This window comes from Besnoitia besnoiti, assembly GCF_002563875.1.
Source record: "Besnoitia besnoiti strain Bb-Ger1 chromosome Unknown contig00045, whole genome shotgun sequence".
Taxonomy (NCBI): domain Eukaryota; phylum Apicomplexa; class Conoidasida; order Eucoccidiorida; family Sarcocystidae; genus Besnoitia; species Besnoitia besnoiti.
The window spans coordinates 1-14504 of record NW_021703939.1 but is presented as its reverse complement, the minus strand read 5'-3'; the positions used below and the strand labels follow the sequence as shown (position 1 = coordinate 14504).

Sequence of the window (14504 nt, the reverse complement as noted above, 5' to 3'; positions counted from 1 at the left end):
TGAGCCCCCTCACGCTAGGCAGGTGAACCCACGCCCCAGAGACGGCTGCGTAACTGCCCCGCTTCCACTCGCATGCGGAAGGCGACGCAGCAAGAACTCGGGCGTCAGCCTCTTCTGACTGCAGATCCGTTCCCTCTCGACAAGCAGTCGGAGCCGGGGCCGCCTCTGCCGAATCTGAAATAGCAAGCGACGCGTCGACCCCGAAATGAGACGAGGCGCGAGAAGACGTACGCGCAAGAAGAGAGCCTTGGTGTAGGCGACCCATCTCCGTCGTACGACAGAGGGACGGCAACGAACGAGAGCCCAGAAGGCAAGCTCGCCACTGCGCGGCAGACCAGATCGAGCGAGACGCGAAGCCCCGAGCGCTGAGACCGAGCTGGCTTACAAGCGACAAGACAACGCGCTCAAACGGCACTGCTGGGTCGTCCTGCAGAAATAGGCACTGCGAGTGCGAACAACAGGGCGACACCACCGGGGCGGACTCCGGAGACGGAAGCAATCCGCACGGCCCGTCAAGCGAAAAGACGCGACAGATATGAGGGCGGAGGCGAAAGAGCCAAGCAGGCAGATCGAGCGCGAGGACACTTGTCAACTGAAAAACGCGGAGCCACTGCAGATGAACCAGCGAACTCAAAAGACAGTCCTCAACGATTGCCACAACATCTCGGTAAAGCTGAAAGATGGCCCTCTCTTCGTCTGCTTTTGCGTCGGCTTGTCTCTCCGCGCGTTCCTCCGCACGCTGGCCGTGCTTCGCTTTCTGGGCTCTTCGGAGCCCTCCTCCTCTTCCACTTGAGAGTGGAGCTGCTCGCCTTCTCGCGCAGGTTTCTCTTCTGCGCGACTCCTCGCTGCGTGCGACCTGCTTCGTCTTCGCTCCTGAAACAGCGCCGGCGAGCCCACAGTGCGGGGGCCCCTCCTGCTCCCGACCACGGCACGACGATATCCTCTTCGCAGTTCCTTCCCGTAGCGCATGCACAGACGCCTGCCGAGCCTTCGCACTTTTCAGTCGGATCCCCGGTCGCCTCGCACGCGCTGTTTTCCGCCCTCTTCCGCGCCGGATAGGCAACCAGGAGCGCGAGCACGAAGCGCACGAGCTTCCGCGCGAGGCCTGCGACGCCGAGCCGCAGCGCCGCTCGAAGAAGAGGCAACGCGCGTTTCTGCCGAACGACTAAACATCCTTCAGTGTTTTGCAGCACCAGCAGATAGATGGAAGCGGTGTGAAGCAGCTGGCGCTTCATCGCGTCCTCGAAGTAAGTTGCTGGCGGCGAGCCCAGGAGAGGGAAGAGAACGAGAGGCGCGAGCGTTGGCTCGGTCTTCCGCACACACGACGCGACAGTCTTGGCGAGCGTCGAGGGACTATGCCGCGAAAGAAGATGGAGAAAAAGATACAAAGCCGCCCCGCCCGGCAGCGCGGTCAGCGCTTCCTGGGCTACAGCAAACCGCTGCTGCAGCGACAGCTCGGCAGAAGGCGAGGACGCAGCGGGATGGGGAGACAATGCTCCATGTGACCCAGCGCGAGCCACGGAGCGAGAGGATGCAGACGAAGGAAGCGGGACATCTGAGCCAGATGAAGGCGAGAGAGAGGGACCGGAAGACAACTGAGAGGGGACCGGCACGCGGTACGGATGCGCTCGTGGAGCCACGAGAGAAAAGGCTTCAGAGACGTCTTCAGCTCGCAAAAGGCGATCGAGACTGAAGAGCGCACACGCACGTCTCTCCGCCTCTGCAATGCCGTAAGCCTGCTTCGCGCCGCCATGACTATCCTCGTATCTTGCGGACGCCTTGCCGAATTCATCCCTGTCTCGGTCCTTTTTCCGTGCGTCGCGCGATCTGCGCGGCCCCATCGCTTCCTCGCTTCCTGGTTGGGCTAGTTCTCGTCCATCGCTCGCCGCGAGTTTCCTCTGCGACGCCATTTCTTTACCAGCCTCTCTGGCCCTCTCTGCATCCTCCCAGTCTCCTCTGTTCGTCCGCTGCAACACGCGCGAGGTTTGCTGCGGCGCTGCCCCCCCTGGTGGCGCCTTCGCCGCGCTTCCTCGTTCTCCGTAGACACCTGCGCCTGCGGCAAACTGAGCACATAGGCCTTCGCCGGTGGGGAGGGGGCGCGCGGGAGTCTTTGTTGCCTGGTTTCTTTCCCGGAATCATTACGATTCGCGCCTTTCTGCTCCGCAGAGCAAGGCCCCGAGCACGCAGACGGGGAGAACCGAGATGACTGCAAACCGATTTCTCTCCTCTGCAACCCCTCCTCTCGGTGGCGCATGAGTGCTGCGCCAGCCGCCGCCGCCCAGCCCTCTGTCGGATCGCCGACGTTCTCGCTCTCCATGGAGCCTCTCTTCTGGTGCGGAAGCGTGGACGAAGCAGAGACCCCTGAGACTCCGCTGCGACACTCCCCGTTCGCGTCTCGCTGCGGACTGGCGCCTGCGACCCCGGCCTGGGCGAGCCCATTCGCGGGCGGCGTCTGGGCACTCCGGCTGGCTTTGAACGGCGCGAGGGCGCGCAACTCGCGTTTGAAGCCGGACAGAAAGCGCTCAAAAAGTTCGTAGAGCGCGAGCTCGACGAGGTGCGTGAAGAACGGTGACGCGCGGATCTGAAAGAGAAGCTCGGCTGCCGTCTCGTGAGCCCGCAAACCCACCCCGCACGCCAGCGCGCCGACTGGTGACGGCGAAGGGAAAGGAGACTGGTGCCCGCTTGCCGGGCGCGGAGACAGGCGTCCAACCGAAGGCCCAGGCCCCGCCGCCCGACGCGCCGGAAACGCGACGCCGGAGAGAGGCGGGTGTGCGTGGACGAAGGAGCGATCGGCGGCCGAAACAGCTAGAAGACGCGTAAGCAGAGGGTGCAGAGAAGGCTGCAGTTGCAACCGGAGGTTGATGCAGGGCGCGCGGAGACGCTGACGGCCTCTGCGCTCTGCACACTCCGCGGCGGTAGGCGGCGGCAGGGACGCGCGCCTCACGGCGACGCGCGAGGGTGAGCACGCGACAACGACGCCGAGCTGGAGACAACATACAGCAGCACGAGTCCAACATAAAGATGCAGCGACGTTCGTGGGTGCTCCAGCTCTCCATGGATTCGCGCATGATGCAGACGCGAAGTCTATGTGTGCATGGTGCTTTGCGCAGACAAGCCTGCGTGCGACCCATACGTGTGCCGGTCGAGCAGCGTCTCGCATTCTGTACTCGACATCTTCTCACGCACATGCACTGAGACACTCCAGCCCTCGACCGAGGCTCGGCAGAGCCCAGCCGAGCTCCCGACAGTTACAGAGACGGTGCGAAGAGAGGGCGTCGCGGAGAAGGGCCGCGAGCCGAGCCCGTGCGTCTTACCGGGGCAAGGACGCCTGCAATCAAAAGAGGCTCCGGTTTCTGCTCAATAGGGAGGAGAAGGGCGTAGCAGCACTCGACATCCAGGAAGCCGCCTGCGGCCGACTCGCGCTCTGAGCCAGCTGCAACAGCTCGCCCAGTGTATATCCCGCCAGCGCTGCTTCATCGCCATGGTGGTGAAGACCTCGGTGATACTCGAGAGGGTCTTCGCGCGTCAAATCCGGTAGAGAATTCGCCAACAGAGCGGAGCACAGGGACTCTTCGCCAGCCTGTCGCAAGAGACACAGCTTACTCCACAGCACCTGAGACGGGAAGACCTCGCTCCGCAGCTTCCCGTCGAAGTCGAACCGGAGACGTTCAATTCTGATGCGTGTCTTCGTTCCTCGCCCTGCTTTCGCAGGTACCCCGGTGAACACCCCCCCCTGCACACGCTGGTGCTCCCACTCTCCGTCTTCCTCCTCAAGAGGTCCACCCCTCGCATCTTCCAGGCCAAGCGGATTTGCCCACTGCAGTTTCGCAGCTTCCTGGAGATCAAATCGTACAGAACTTGTAGCCCCAGCCGACTGCGCCGCGTCCTTGCCTGACTGACCCTGCATGCACGGCCGGACAACCCCCCCATTCAGTCCTTGCCCGTCACCTTGGAAAGCGGGCCCAAAGGTCGTTTCTCTTCCCTAAGCCGGCGTCCGGGCCGCCGCAGCTGCCAGCGCCCGACGCGGCTCGAGGCTCCACTCGAGAACGCACTGCCTGCCTCCCGGCAGAGCAAAAACAGATGACTGTGTAGACGATGCACACGAGGACGAGGGCGGCACCGGAGAAGCGGCGGGAGCTGAGCCGCCCGCTTGAAGGCGCGTCTGACTTTCCTCAGTTCTGTTCTCGCGCGGGAACGCGGACAGGCGCGCAGCGTCCTCATTCTGGAGCTGCTGCCTTTCGCCCCGTGCGGCCCGTCCAGCTGCTGCGCCCCTCGTCGCCTCAGCATTTCCATTCTGTTCTTGATGTTCGCCGCTGCATTTCGCACGAGCCCGCCGGAGCGCTCGTCTCTGCAGGGCCGCAAATCGTTCTGCCCCAAAGCGCTGGAGGATCTCCTCCCGAGCCTCCCGAATCTCGTGGGGCTGCATGCGGCTCAAAATATGAAGATTTTCGTTTTCAATCTCCGCAGCCAATGCCTTGCCCACCGCCCCAGGTCCTGAAACGCTCGTGCTGCCACGGTCGCTGAAGCTGCTTGCTGCCGTCGCACCGGTAGGCCCCGTTTTCGGTCGCAAGCCTCCTGGTGTGCCGGCGTTGTCGTCGGCCCCCCGACGACTGTGACATGGCAGGAGCGACCGATGGACTGCCTTCGGAAAACCGAAGGGAGCCTCTATAGCTGCGTTCGAAGGCAGAAAGGACAAAGGCCCGCTGCTGCCTGGCGGATATGAGTCTGACGGTGGCGCAACGGAGGCCGCCTGAGGCGGACACGGAGCGGGCGTCGCGTGCGCATCTGCAGAGGAAGTATTCTTTTCGATGACACTTCCGAGCACAAACCCCGAGAGTGCGCTGTCTTCCTCCGCTTCCCTGATAGACAGCTGAGCTATTTCAGCATCTTGCAATCCACCGGCGAGCACCCCCACCCCGCCTCCGCTGCAGGCGTCTGGCGGGCGTCTTACGGCTCTGCGTGTCGCACAGGGCCCTGCGAATGCACACACATTGTCAGCCGCTCCGACTTGTGAGACACTAGCAAAGAGCCGCGAAGGACAGGGCCAAAACGCACACAAAAAGCCCACCTAAAACCTCAGAGAGCTCCGAAGAAGCTGGGAAAACAAGCATCGCGTGAAACTGACCGGCCTTTGCCTGAGCCACAGAAAGGCGCATGACCTCTACTTCAAGGGAGAAGGCAGACGCAGAAGGCACGCCGAGTTCGCGTCCCTTGGCTACAATCCAGGGGTTGCATGAACGCACAACCCGAGTGCGTAAAGACTGTGAAACACGCTGGAGGCTTTCCATGCTGCGTGCTGCTCAGTGCCGACGCTCCCGAAAAACAGAACATGTGCCCCGCCTACTTACCCGTGGCATCTTCACTGGCTGCAAAAGGATTGAGAGTGAGTCGAGTGCTTCTCTCAGGGGCGAAGAGCGAACAAGTCGGAGCTCCACCTAGCGCGCCCCTGTCGACAGAAAACGGGGAACAATCTCCGCGGCGCCTAGAGGGCTCGTTAAGTCCATCGGAGCAGGGATCTCGAAGCGCACCGTGTGGGGAGGCGCACAGCCCAGACTCGTGACCTTCAGACGGGGGAAAGAAGGAGATTGAGCCTAGCGGCGTCGTAGACGCACTAAGTTTGAAGACGCTTGCCGGCCGACGACCAGGGCCTTCAGCACCAGGAGAGTCAGGAGACTCAGGGGGCGACGAAGACGACGCGCTAACTGTGCGCTGTTTCCGGCATTTGGATGTGCCTCCCGAGGAGTCCCCACAGGCAGGCGCGCCCGCCTCTGCAGCCGTGCTCTCCATCTTGGTGGTGTGAGACGCGCCGACAGGGCCACGACGCGACACCAGAAATGACGGGGAAAAGAGCCTACTTTGCTTGCGGAGTCATGCGCGCCGACGCCGCACATTTGCCATTGACGCTACCGTAAACGATAGAGCTACGAGAGAGGAGACGAACCCAAGGGGTCCACGCCTCCGCAACGGGCAAGCAGCGAGAGCAGGGCACTCGATGAGTTGCGCACGCCACTGGCGCGGTGGAAAGGCAAGGCGCATGATAAAGAAACAAAACGGTTAAGGTACTAGCAACGGCAATGGTCGTCCCAGGAGACGAGACTGACGGAGAAAAAAAAAGGCGAGACGCCCAACGAACAAGCCGCGACCAGCGCGTACGGCGGGTGGCTTTCCTTCGACAGAAGCAGCAGGGGGGGTCGAGCTGAGCACATGCAGTATCTGGGCACGAAATTCAAAGTCATACCACAAAATGGAAGGCATCAGCAGTGCTGTGTTGCTCTGTTATTCCAGGGATGAATGCCCCGAGCCTATCTCGCTGCTGTCTCCTACCCAGCGCAGAACTCCGTGGCATCGGATCCAGCCGAACATAGTCCATTTACAGAACTTCTAAAGGCCACAGCTGTGTTCTCTGTTGGCCTCCACTTTCATACAAAGCCGGTTCCACATACTTTGTCCACAAGTTTCGTTTGCCACTGACGAACATAGTCCATTTACAGAACTTCTAAAGGCCACAGCTGTGTTCTCTGTTGGCCTCCACTTTCATACAAAGCCGGTTCCACATACTTTGTCCACAAGTTTCGTTTGCCACTGACGGTCCTGGAGTCTCGGCAGCGACGGAACTTGTTCGACTTTTCTCAGTCCGACACGCGGAGGCTTCCTCATTGCAAAGACTTCGTCCCGCGGTTGCATGCACGCATTTGCGCGGCTCGCGTCCGCGTCAACCGTGCCTCTCTCTCTTCCTTCGGCCTAGCCCACGGTTTTCCTCAGCTCTGGTGTCACTCTGTGAATTCCATGATCGTAGACGGGTAGGTGCAGCAGCGGCGCCAGCCACAACGCCGTCAACAACGCAAGAAGAAAACTCCTCGCTGTTCTTTCACGCGCCACTTTCAGCCATGTGGGGGCAGGAAAGCAAGTTACACACACTAGCGCTTTACGACTTCAGCCCTTTAGGGTTTAGGGTCAGCTACCGCTCGCAAATTTTTCCGAATAATTATGCATAAACGTGAGGAATGTGTGGTCGAATCACCACGATCACGCCCCTTGCGATATAACAACTGGACTTTCAGCGCCCCCTCAGAGCGTTCGTCGCCGATATAAAAGGCGCCACTGCATCACGTGTTTGAGAGGGGGACAGCTGAGACAGGTGAGGGGTGCTACAACTCAAATACACTGCGAAACAGCGTCGGTCATGCAAGCGTGCTACAGCACATCAGAGTCTGACTATTCGATTCGGTGACCTGAAGTCGCCAGCAGACGAGTGCACGCTCCAAGTGTCATGTATGCATCTGCTCAGGCAGCGTTCGTGGTTGACTCCCTGGCACTGGGCGAGGTACCAATGACGAGTGCCACTCGCACGCACGATTCTGATGTGTTTTGCGCGGGACTCTGGAAGCGTTTTTGAAACAAGATAAAACCATCGAGTGCGTTGCATCTATCGCGCTAATCTTGCTTACGAGATACAGGCGCAAGTCCCTGTCGGAGAAGAGAGCCGCCACGATCTATCGCGTTTTCGACAAAAATAGGTACTCAAGGCAGCGAAGCCGCACACAGTCATCCGCATTCTCCATATATCTAATGGCGACCCTGAACACGGCGGAGGCTGAGGCGCCCCCCGGGGTGCGAGTGTGGGGCAGGGCACCTCTGACGCAGAGAGATGCCCTCGGGCATTGTGACGGGCTCTGTCTCAGCAGAACACTTAAGACGCAGCCGAGGTCAGCGTTTCTCTGCGAGACAGCGCGTGATTGGCTGCTGTTCGTTTTTTGTCCATGAGAAGACACAAGTGACAGACAGGGGGCCGTATGCCGTACACACAGTCAACGCTTTGTGGGGAAAGCTGTCTGGCTGGCCAAGCGGCAACAAAAATGAGACGCGCAGGTGTCTTCAGCAAAACCAGCTCGCAGTTGTGGGCTCTGCTCTGAGACACAGCGACAGGCGCCAAGCAGCCCCGGCCGCAGGACGCCAACTGCCCTTTCATTTGTAAAGCTTTTCCAAGTGCTAGTTGTAGAGATACTTCTGACTGGATGACCGCTTGCGTCCGACTTTGAAAATGGTGTTTGACCCAAAACGCGCCAGAAAGGCGTCATGCCGTGTGTGGCTAGCTCTAGCTGCACTGGGCACTGTCTTGGGGGTGCACAAGGGGGTGAGCGTGCATTTAAGCTCGCAGTTCGGTCACCTGCTCGCTTCAGCGGTGACCTCAAGAAGAAGCCACGTGACCGCGGGATCGGTTGCACCAGGGGAGGACGATCCCCACGTCGGGAGCTCCTTCACTGAGTCCTCTCCTTTAGAAGACACCCCGGCCAGTAGTGAGCGAACCCATCCCCGTTTGCTCTTTGAGAGGACTCGCAGGCAACTGGATCTAGGCACTGGAAATGCCAGAGACACGCATGTGGCGGTGGACGCCCCGCCTCGTGCACTAGCTTCTTATGGCCACAGTCTGCTTCAGCACTCGCGGGGGGCCGCAAGAACTGTTGGGCGCCATGTGTCTGGAGCGTCCGGGCGGCTCGCCCACTTCAGGGGATCGCGATTAGAGGAACCAGGTTCTTCGTCGGATGCGAGTTTTGCAGACCTGGGTCAACCAGAGGGAGCTGACCTCGCGCTGGTTCATGGCATAGAGCCAGGGGACTCCATTGTCAAGCACCTTTTGACACTGGTATCGAAGCAAATCCACCCAGTCGATCGCCAGGCGGGGGCATTCAGGACACTGGACAAAGGGCTCTCCGCTACGTTCTGGCCACAGGACGTGACCGTGGAAGTGGTCTCGGTGCGGACGGGAGCGCCACGGCGGCTCCGAAGGGGGCCCGTCTTCGGCAGGGGCGACTTCGGGATGGTGTTCACGGCTTCCGACGTGGACACCGGAGCAGAGTTCGCCGCAAAAGTTCCTATTGCTCTCCGCGAGCCTTTCAAGATGTCACAAGAGGATGTGATGGCAGAGGGTCGTTTAACTGATGCGTTCGCCACGGTCAAAGACCCAAGGGAAGCTCAAGCCGTTCTTCGATTCTTGGTCCCCACCGACATGGTGCAGTTTCCAAACAAGGAGACCTTCGCTGTCGCTATCCCTGGCTCGCGAACGTTGATCGGAAATGTTTTCTTCTTGATGCCGAAGGCCTATACAGACCTTCAAGATGTTATCAACGCAATGTGTGATCCTGCCGTACGGGACAGCGACATCGTGTACCATGCCCGCCTACAGCTATCCTATGATCTAATACGGCTGGTGGCCAATCTCCAACGCCAAGGAGTCGTGCATGGTGACTTCAGAGAGGCTAATCTTCTGGTGATGAAAGACGGGCGTCTGTTTCTGGCTGATTTTGGCTCAATGCGCAAGGAAGGGCAAAAAACCCATCGCGGAGACTCGCTAACCGCACACATCAAAGATGAGGTTATGGAACTCGGATCGGTGTTAACGAATCTATGGGGCATAGAGTTGGGCTACTTCCTAGCACTCGAGCACAGTCCAAACAAACCGATGGAAACATGCGGCCCGCCGCCTCCCCAGTACATGGTACGCCTGATAAAAGAATTTCACAGTAGTTGGCCCGCCAAGCCGCTGCTTCCAGTGGAAGCGCTGGAGACTCCTGGAGCGAAGCAACTCGTAGAAGAGATAAACAGCTTCCTGCCACTCTATAAAGAGGAGACGAGAACGTGACTCGGAGTCGACAGAGGACTACATCTCAGGTGATGCTCGGCGAGATCCGGGTCAATCCGGGTACACGCAGGACGACGTCCCATCGGTATCTCGTGGCGCAGTGCGACGTGGCAAAGCCGGAGCATCAACGTCTTTTGCAGGTCCCCTGTTGACATAGGCGATGCTGGTATAATTCATTTTCGAGAGTGCGACAGGAAAGATGTGAGTGGCGTCACATTTCTGATGCTCAGCAAAAGGGTTTCAGCAGTTCCGGCGTGCTGCAGCACACCCGGATGTAACTTTTCGATTCTTGCGCTCGCGCAAGAGTCCACGCTCGAAATGTCTTTTACTCATCAGGGCACACAGTGTCCACAGCCGTCTCCCTGGCACTCGGCGACATGACTCGGAAACGTGCCTTTAGCATGCAGAATCGTAATGTATCTTCTGCTGGATCGCCGCGTGGTTATCCAAAACCACTCAAATCCAGTGCGTCGAATGTAAACGATCGTACGCCAATCGTTCTCATGAAACACGCGCGCGCAGTCGCAACCCGTTCCGAGAGGCGCTGCAACTTATCTCATCGACGACACAAACGGGTTCTCAAAGGGGGCGACGAGCTCGCACACCGTCCTGCGTATTCTCCGTATATCCAGTAGCGTCCCGGAACATGGTGGAGGCTGAGTCGAGGGAGCTTGAGCGACCATGCTGCTCTACGGTATGCAGAAACGCCTGACGTGATGGGTGAGCACATTGGATTTCAGAATTTGTCGTCGGCTGACGGTGTAGACGCGCAGGCTCAGCCGAGCGCACCTGCCACACTGAGATGTCTCGTGCCTTGCCGCGCCAAAGCAGGTTCTCTGTAGCTCATACTGGTTAGGCAGGAGCTCGGGAGCAGAGGAATACGCAAGCTTCTCTGTCTGTAGGACTCGCGTACGGGGCTGCACAGATGCATAGCCACAATTGAATGAGCAGCTATGTTAGTCCCACACATCATAAAATATCGAGCAACAGTGCCGTGTTCCTGCATTGTCGTCGCTCCCGGAGCATAGCGGGAATGCAACACACGGCTGGTGCCGTGCCCACTCATTAGCGGGAGGTGTGGAAAGAATGTATGTTCAAAGTGAAATGAATACAAGGCAGAGGGGTCGGAAGTACGATGCGTAGTTTACCTAAGGCGCGCCGTTGGGAAGGCCACAAACTGTGATGCATAGTGCAGAAGCATCTCTTACGCGGTGCTGGTCGCTCAAAAATTACGCCTTGCAAACTGTCGTGTGTGCATTGACTAAGAGTTCCGGCTCGCATGGCGTAGCTTCATACCAAGAGCTCGGCGAGCCGGATTCTACAATCATCTACGCTTGCAGAGTTGGGAAGCAACCACACGACATGCATATGCGAACCCAAGGGAACAAGAAACTCGCTTATGGATTCTCTTCGGCCCCGCCCCCTTGTTTCGGCTCCTTTCTGGCGCCAACGCTCCGCCTCTTGGCGTTGTGCATCGGCTCCATCCGACTGGTCCCCTGTCCTCTGTGTCTGCTTCTCACTCTCGATCGCGACGGAATCCTTCCCGCGTCGCGTACCCCCTTCCCGCCCGGTATCTCTTTCGTCGAGCCGTTTACGTTTTACGGATTCTTTCACCGTTTCTCCCGGCAGGTGGCTCTATCCGTTCTCCAGTCGGCGCCCCGCTTTCTGCCGCTTGCTCAGCCATGACGAAAAGCAGCTCTCGCAAGGAGCGAGACATTGCTGCCCACCCGCCGGCGTCTCGGTTTTGCTTCCTGCGCACTGCACCCCCTCCTGCAGTCTTCGCGTCTTCTCGACTGCGTCCTCCAGGATGCCCGCTTTCTAGCGCCGCTGCCTTGCTCGGCTGCTGAGCGGTCGTGTCCGCGGAAGCCGAGACGCGCCCGTTGCTTTCCTCTTGCTTCATCTGAATGCGCAGTCGCAACGACGGCGAGAGAGAAAGAATTCTCCTCACTCCCTCGCGGTCGCCTGCGGCCACGAGGAGCGCCAACGCCAGCACAGGCAGGTCGGCTCTGACGAAGACGTGGAGAAAGAAAGCCGTCAGACTTTCCGTCGCCGCCCTGAGACTGTACTCGCCCTCGCTCCCCGACACGAAGTTCGGCTGCACCCGCCTCCCAAGTCTCTGTGGCAGCCCCGCCGGAGGCGACGGCGCCCCCGCCCTCGCGTTCGTCCGCGGACTAAAGGAGCTAGCGAGGCGACCCCTGTAGACCTGCTTGTGTGTGAACCACCCATCGGGAAGAGGCAGAGGCACAGAGGAAGAAGGTGGAGACACTTGCGCATGCAGACCGGCATGAGGACGCTGAGTGCAGGCCCTAAACTCACGAAACGTCGGGGCGGAAACGGCGAGGCCGGAGCAGGCGAAGGAGTGAGCCCCCTCACGCTAGGCAGGTGAACCCACGCCCCAGAGACGGCTGCGTAACTGCCCCGCTTCCACTCGCATGCGGAAGGCGACGCAGCAAGAACTCGGGCGTCAGCCTCTTCTGACTGCAGATCCGTTCCCTCTCGACAAGCAGTCGGAGCCGGGGCCGCCTCTGCCGAATCTGAAATAGCAAGCGACGCGTCGACCCCGAAATGAGACGAGGCGCGAGAAGACGTACGCGCAAGAAGAGAGCCTTGGTGTAGGCGACCCATCTCCGTCGTACGACAGAGGGACGGCAACGAACGAGAGCCCAGAAGGCAAGCTCGCCACTGCGCGGCAGACCAGATCGAGCGAGACGCGAAGCCCCGAGCGCTGAGACCGAGCTGGCTTACAAGCGACAAGACAACGCGCTCAAACGGCACTGCTGGGTCGTCCTGCAGAAATAGGCACTGCGAGTGCGAACAACAGGGCGACACCACCGGGGCGGACTCCGGAGACGGAAGCAATCCGCACGGCCCGTCAAGCGAAAAGACGCGACAGATATGAGGGCGGAGGCGAAAGAGCCAAGCAGGCAGATCGAGCGCGAGGACACTTGTCAACTGAAAAACGCGGAGCCACTGCAGATGAACCAGCGAACTCAAAAGACAGTCCTCAACGATTGCCACAACATCTCGGTAAAGCTGAAAGATGGCCCTCTCTTCGTCTGCTTTTGCGTCGGCTTGTCTCTCCGCGCGTTCCTCCGCACGCTGGCCGTGCTTCGCTTTCTGGGCTCTTCGGGAGCCCTCCTCCTCTTCCACTTGAGAGTGGAGCTGCTCGCCTTCTCGCGCAGGTTTCTCTTCTGCGCGACTCCTCGCTGCGTGCGACCTGCTTCGTCTTCGCTCCTGAAACAGCGCCGGCGGAGCCCACAGTGCGGGGGCCCCTCCTGCTCCCGACCACGGCACGACGATATCCTCTTCGCAGTTTCCTTCCCGTAGCGCATGCACAGACGCCTGCCGAGCCTTCGCACTTTCAGTCGGATCCCCGGTCGCCTCGCACGCGCTGTTTTCCGCCCTCTTCCGCGCCGGATAGGCAACCAGGAGCGCGAGCACGAAGCGCACGAGCTTCCGCGCGAGGCCTGCGACGCCGAGCCGCAGCGCCGCTCGAAGAAGAGGCAACGCGCGTTTCTGCCGAACGACTAAACATCCTTCAGTGTTTTGCAGCACCAGCAGATAGATGGAAGCGGTGTGAAGCAGCTGGCGCTTCATCGCGTCCTCGAAGTAAGTTGCTGGCGGCGAGCCCAGGAGAGGGAAGAGAACGAGAGGCGCGAGCGTTGGCTCGGTCTTCCGCACACACGACGCGACAGTCTTGGCGAGCGTCGAGGGACTATGCCGCGAAAGAAGATGGAGAAAAAGATACAAAGCCGCCCCGCCCGGCAGCGCGGTCAGCGCTTCCTGGGCTACAGCAAACCGCTGCTGCAGCGACAGCTCGGCAGAAGGCGAGGACGCAGCGGGATGGGGAGACAATGCTCCATGTGACCCAGCGCGAGCCACGGAGCGAGAGGATGCAGACGAAGGAAGCGGGACATCTGAGCCAGATGAAGGCGAGAGAGAGGGACCGGAAGACAACTGAGAGGGGACCGGCACGCGGTACGGATGCGCTCGTGGAGCCACGAGAGAAAAGGCTTCAGAGACGTCTTCAGCTCGCAAAAGGCGATCGAGACTGAAGAGCGCACACGCACGTCTCTCCGCCTCTGCAATGCCGTAAGCCTGCTTCGCGCCGCCATGACTATCCTCGTATCTTGCGGACGCCTTGCCGAATTCATCCCTGTCTCGGTCCTTTTTCCGTGCGTCGCGCGATCTGCGCGGCCCCATCGCTTCCTCGCTTCCTGGTTGGGCTAGTTCTCGTCCATCGCTCGCCGCGAGTTTCCTCTGCGACGCCATTTCTTTACCAGCCTCTCTGGCCCTCTCTGCATCCTCCCAGTCTCCTCTGTTCGTCCGCTGCAACACGCGCGAGGTTTGCTGCGGCGCTGCCCCCCCCTGGTGGCGCCTTCGCCGCGCTTCCTCGTTCTCCGTAGACACCTGCGCCTGCGGCAAACTGAGCACATAGCCTTCGCCGGTGGGGAGGGGGCGCGCGGGAGTCTTTGTTGCCTGGTTTCTTTCCCGGAATCATTACGATTCGCGCCTTTCTGCTCCGCAGAGCAAGGCCCCGAGCACGCAGACGGGGAGAACCGAGATGACTGCAAACCGATTTCTCTCCTCTGCAACCCCTCCTCTCGGTGGCGCATGAGTGCTGCGCCAGCCGCCGCCGCCCAGCCCTCTGTCGGATCGCCGACGTTCTCGCTCTCCATGGAGCTCTCTTCTGGTGCGAAGCGTGGACGAAGCAGAGACCCCTGAGACTCCGCTGCGACACTCCCCGTTCGCGTCTCGCTGCGGACTGGCGCCTGCGACCCCGGCCTGGGCGAGCCCATTCGCGGGCGGCGTCTGGGCACTCCGGCTGGCTTTGAACGGCGCGAGGGCGCGCAACTCGCGTTTG

At 60.2% G+C, this 14504-nt stretch overlaps 4 protein-coding genes across 4 annotated transcripts; 1 reads left to right on the top strand and 3 right to left on the bottom strand.

Annotated features, from left to right (window-relative positions):
* Positions 1-644: 644 nt before the first annotated feature.
* Positions 645-3907, bottom strand: BESB_058180 (RIC1 protein; the record flags this gene model as incomplete). The annotated part of the gene is made up of 4 exons (XM_029364232.1): positions 645-2053; positions 2143-2983; positions 3315-3433; positions 3604-3907. The coding sequence occupies 4 exons, from the start codon at positions 3905-3907 to the stop codon at positions 645-647; spliced, it is 2673 nt and encodes an 890-aa protein (XP_029214940.1).
* A 75-nt stretch (positions 3908-3982) lies between these two features.
* On the bottom strand, positions 3983-5787 carry BESB_058170 (RPAP1 family protein; the record flags this gene model as incomplete). Its single annotated transcript, XM_029364231.1, has 3 exons — positions 3983-4974; positions 5069-5215; positions 5349-5787. 3 exons carry the CDS (start codon positions 5785-5787, stop codon positions 3983-3985), a joined length of 1578 nt encoding a protein of 525 aa, XP_029214939.1.
* Positions 5788-8041: 2254 nt separating this feature from the next.
* Positions 8042-9640, top strand: BESB_058160 (rhoptry protein ROP18; the record flags this gene model as incomplete). Its single annotated transcript, XM_029364230.1, has 1 exon — positions 8042-9640. One exon carries the CDS (start codon positions 8042-8044, stop codon positions 9638-9640), a length of 1599 nt encoding a protein of 532 aa, XP_029214938.1.
* A 1591-nt stretch (positions 9641-11231) lies between these two features.
* Positions 11232-13912, bottom strand: BESB_058150 (RIC1 protein; the record flags this gene model as incomplete). The annotated part of the gene is made up of 2 exons (XM_029364229.1): positions 11232-11843; positions 11957-13912. 2 exons carry the CDS (start codon positions 13910-13912, stop codon positions 11232-11234), a joined length of 2568 nt encoding a protein of 855 aa, XP_029214937.1.
* Positions 13913-14504: the final 592 nt, after the last annotated feature.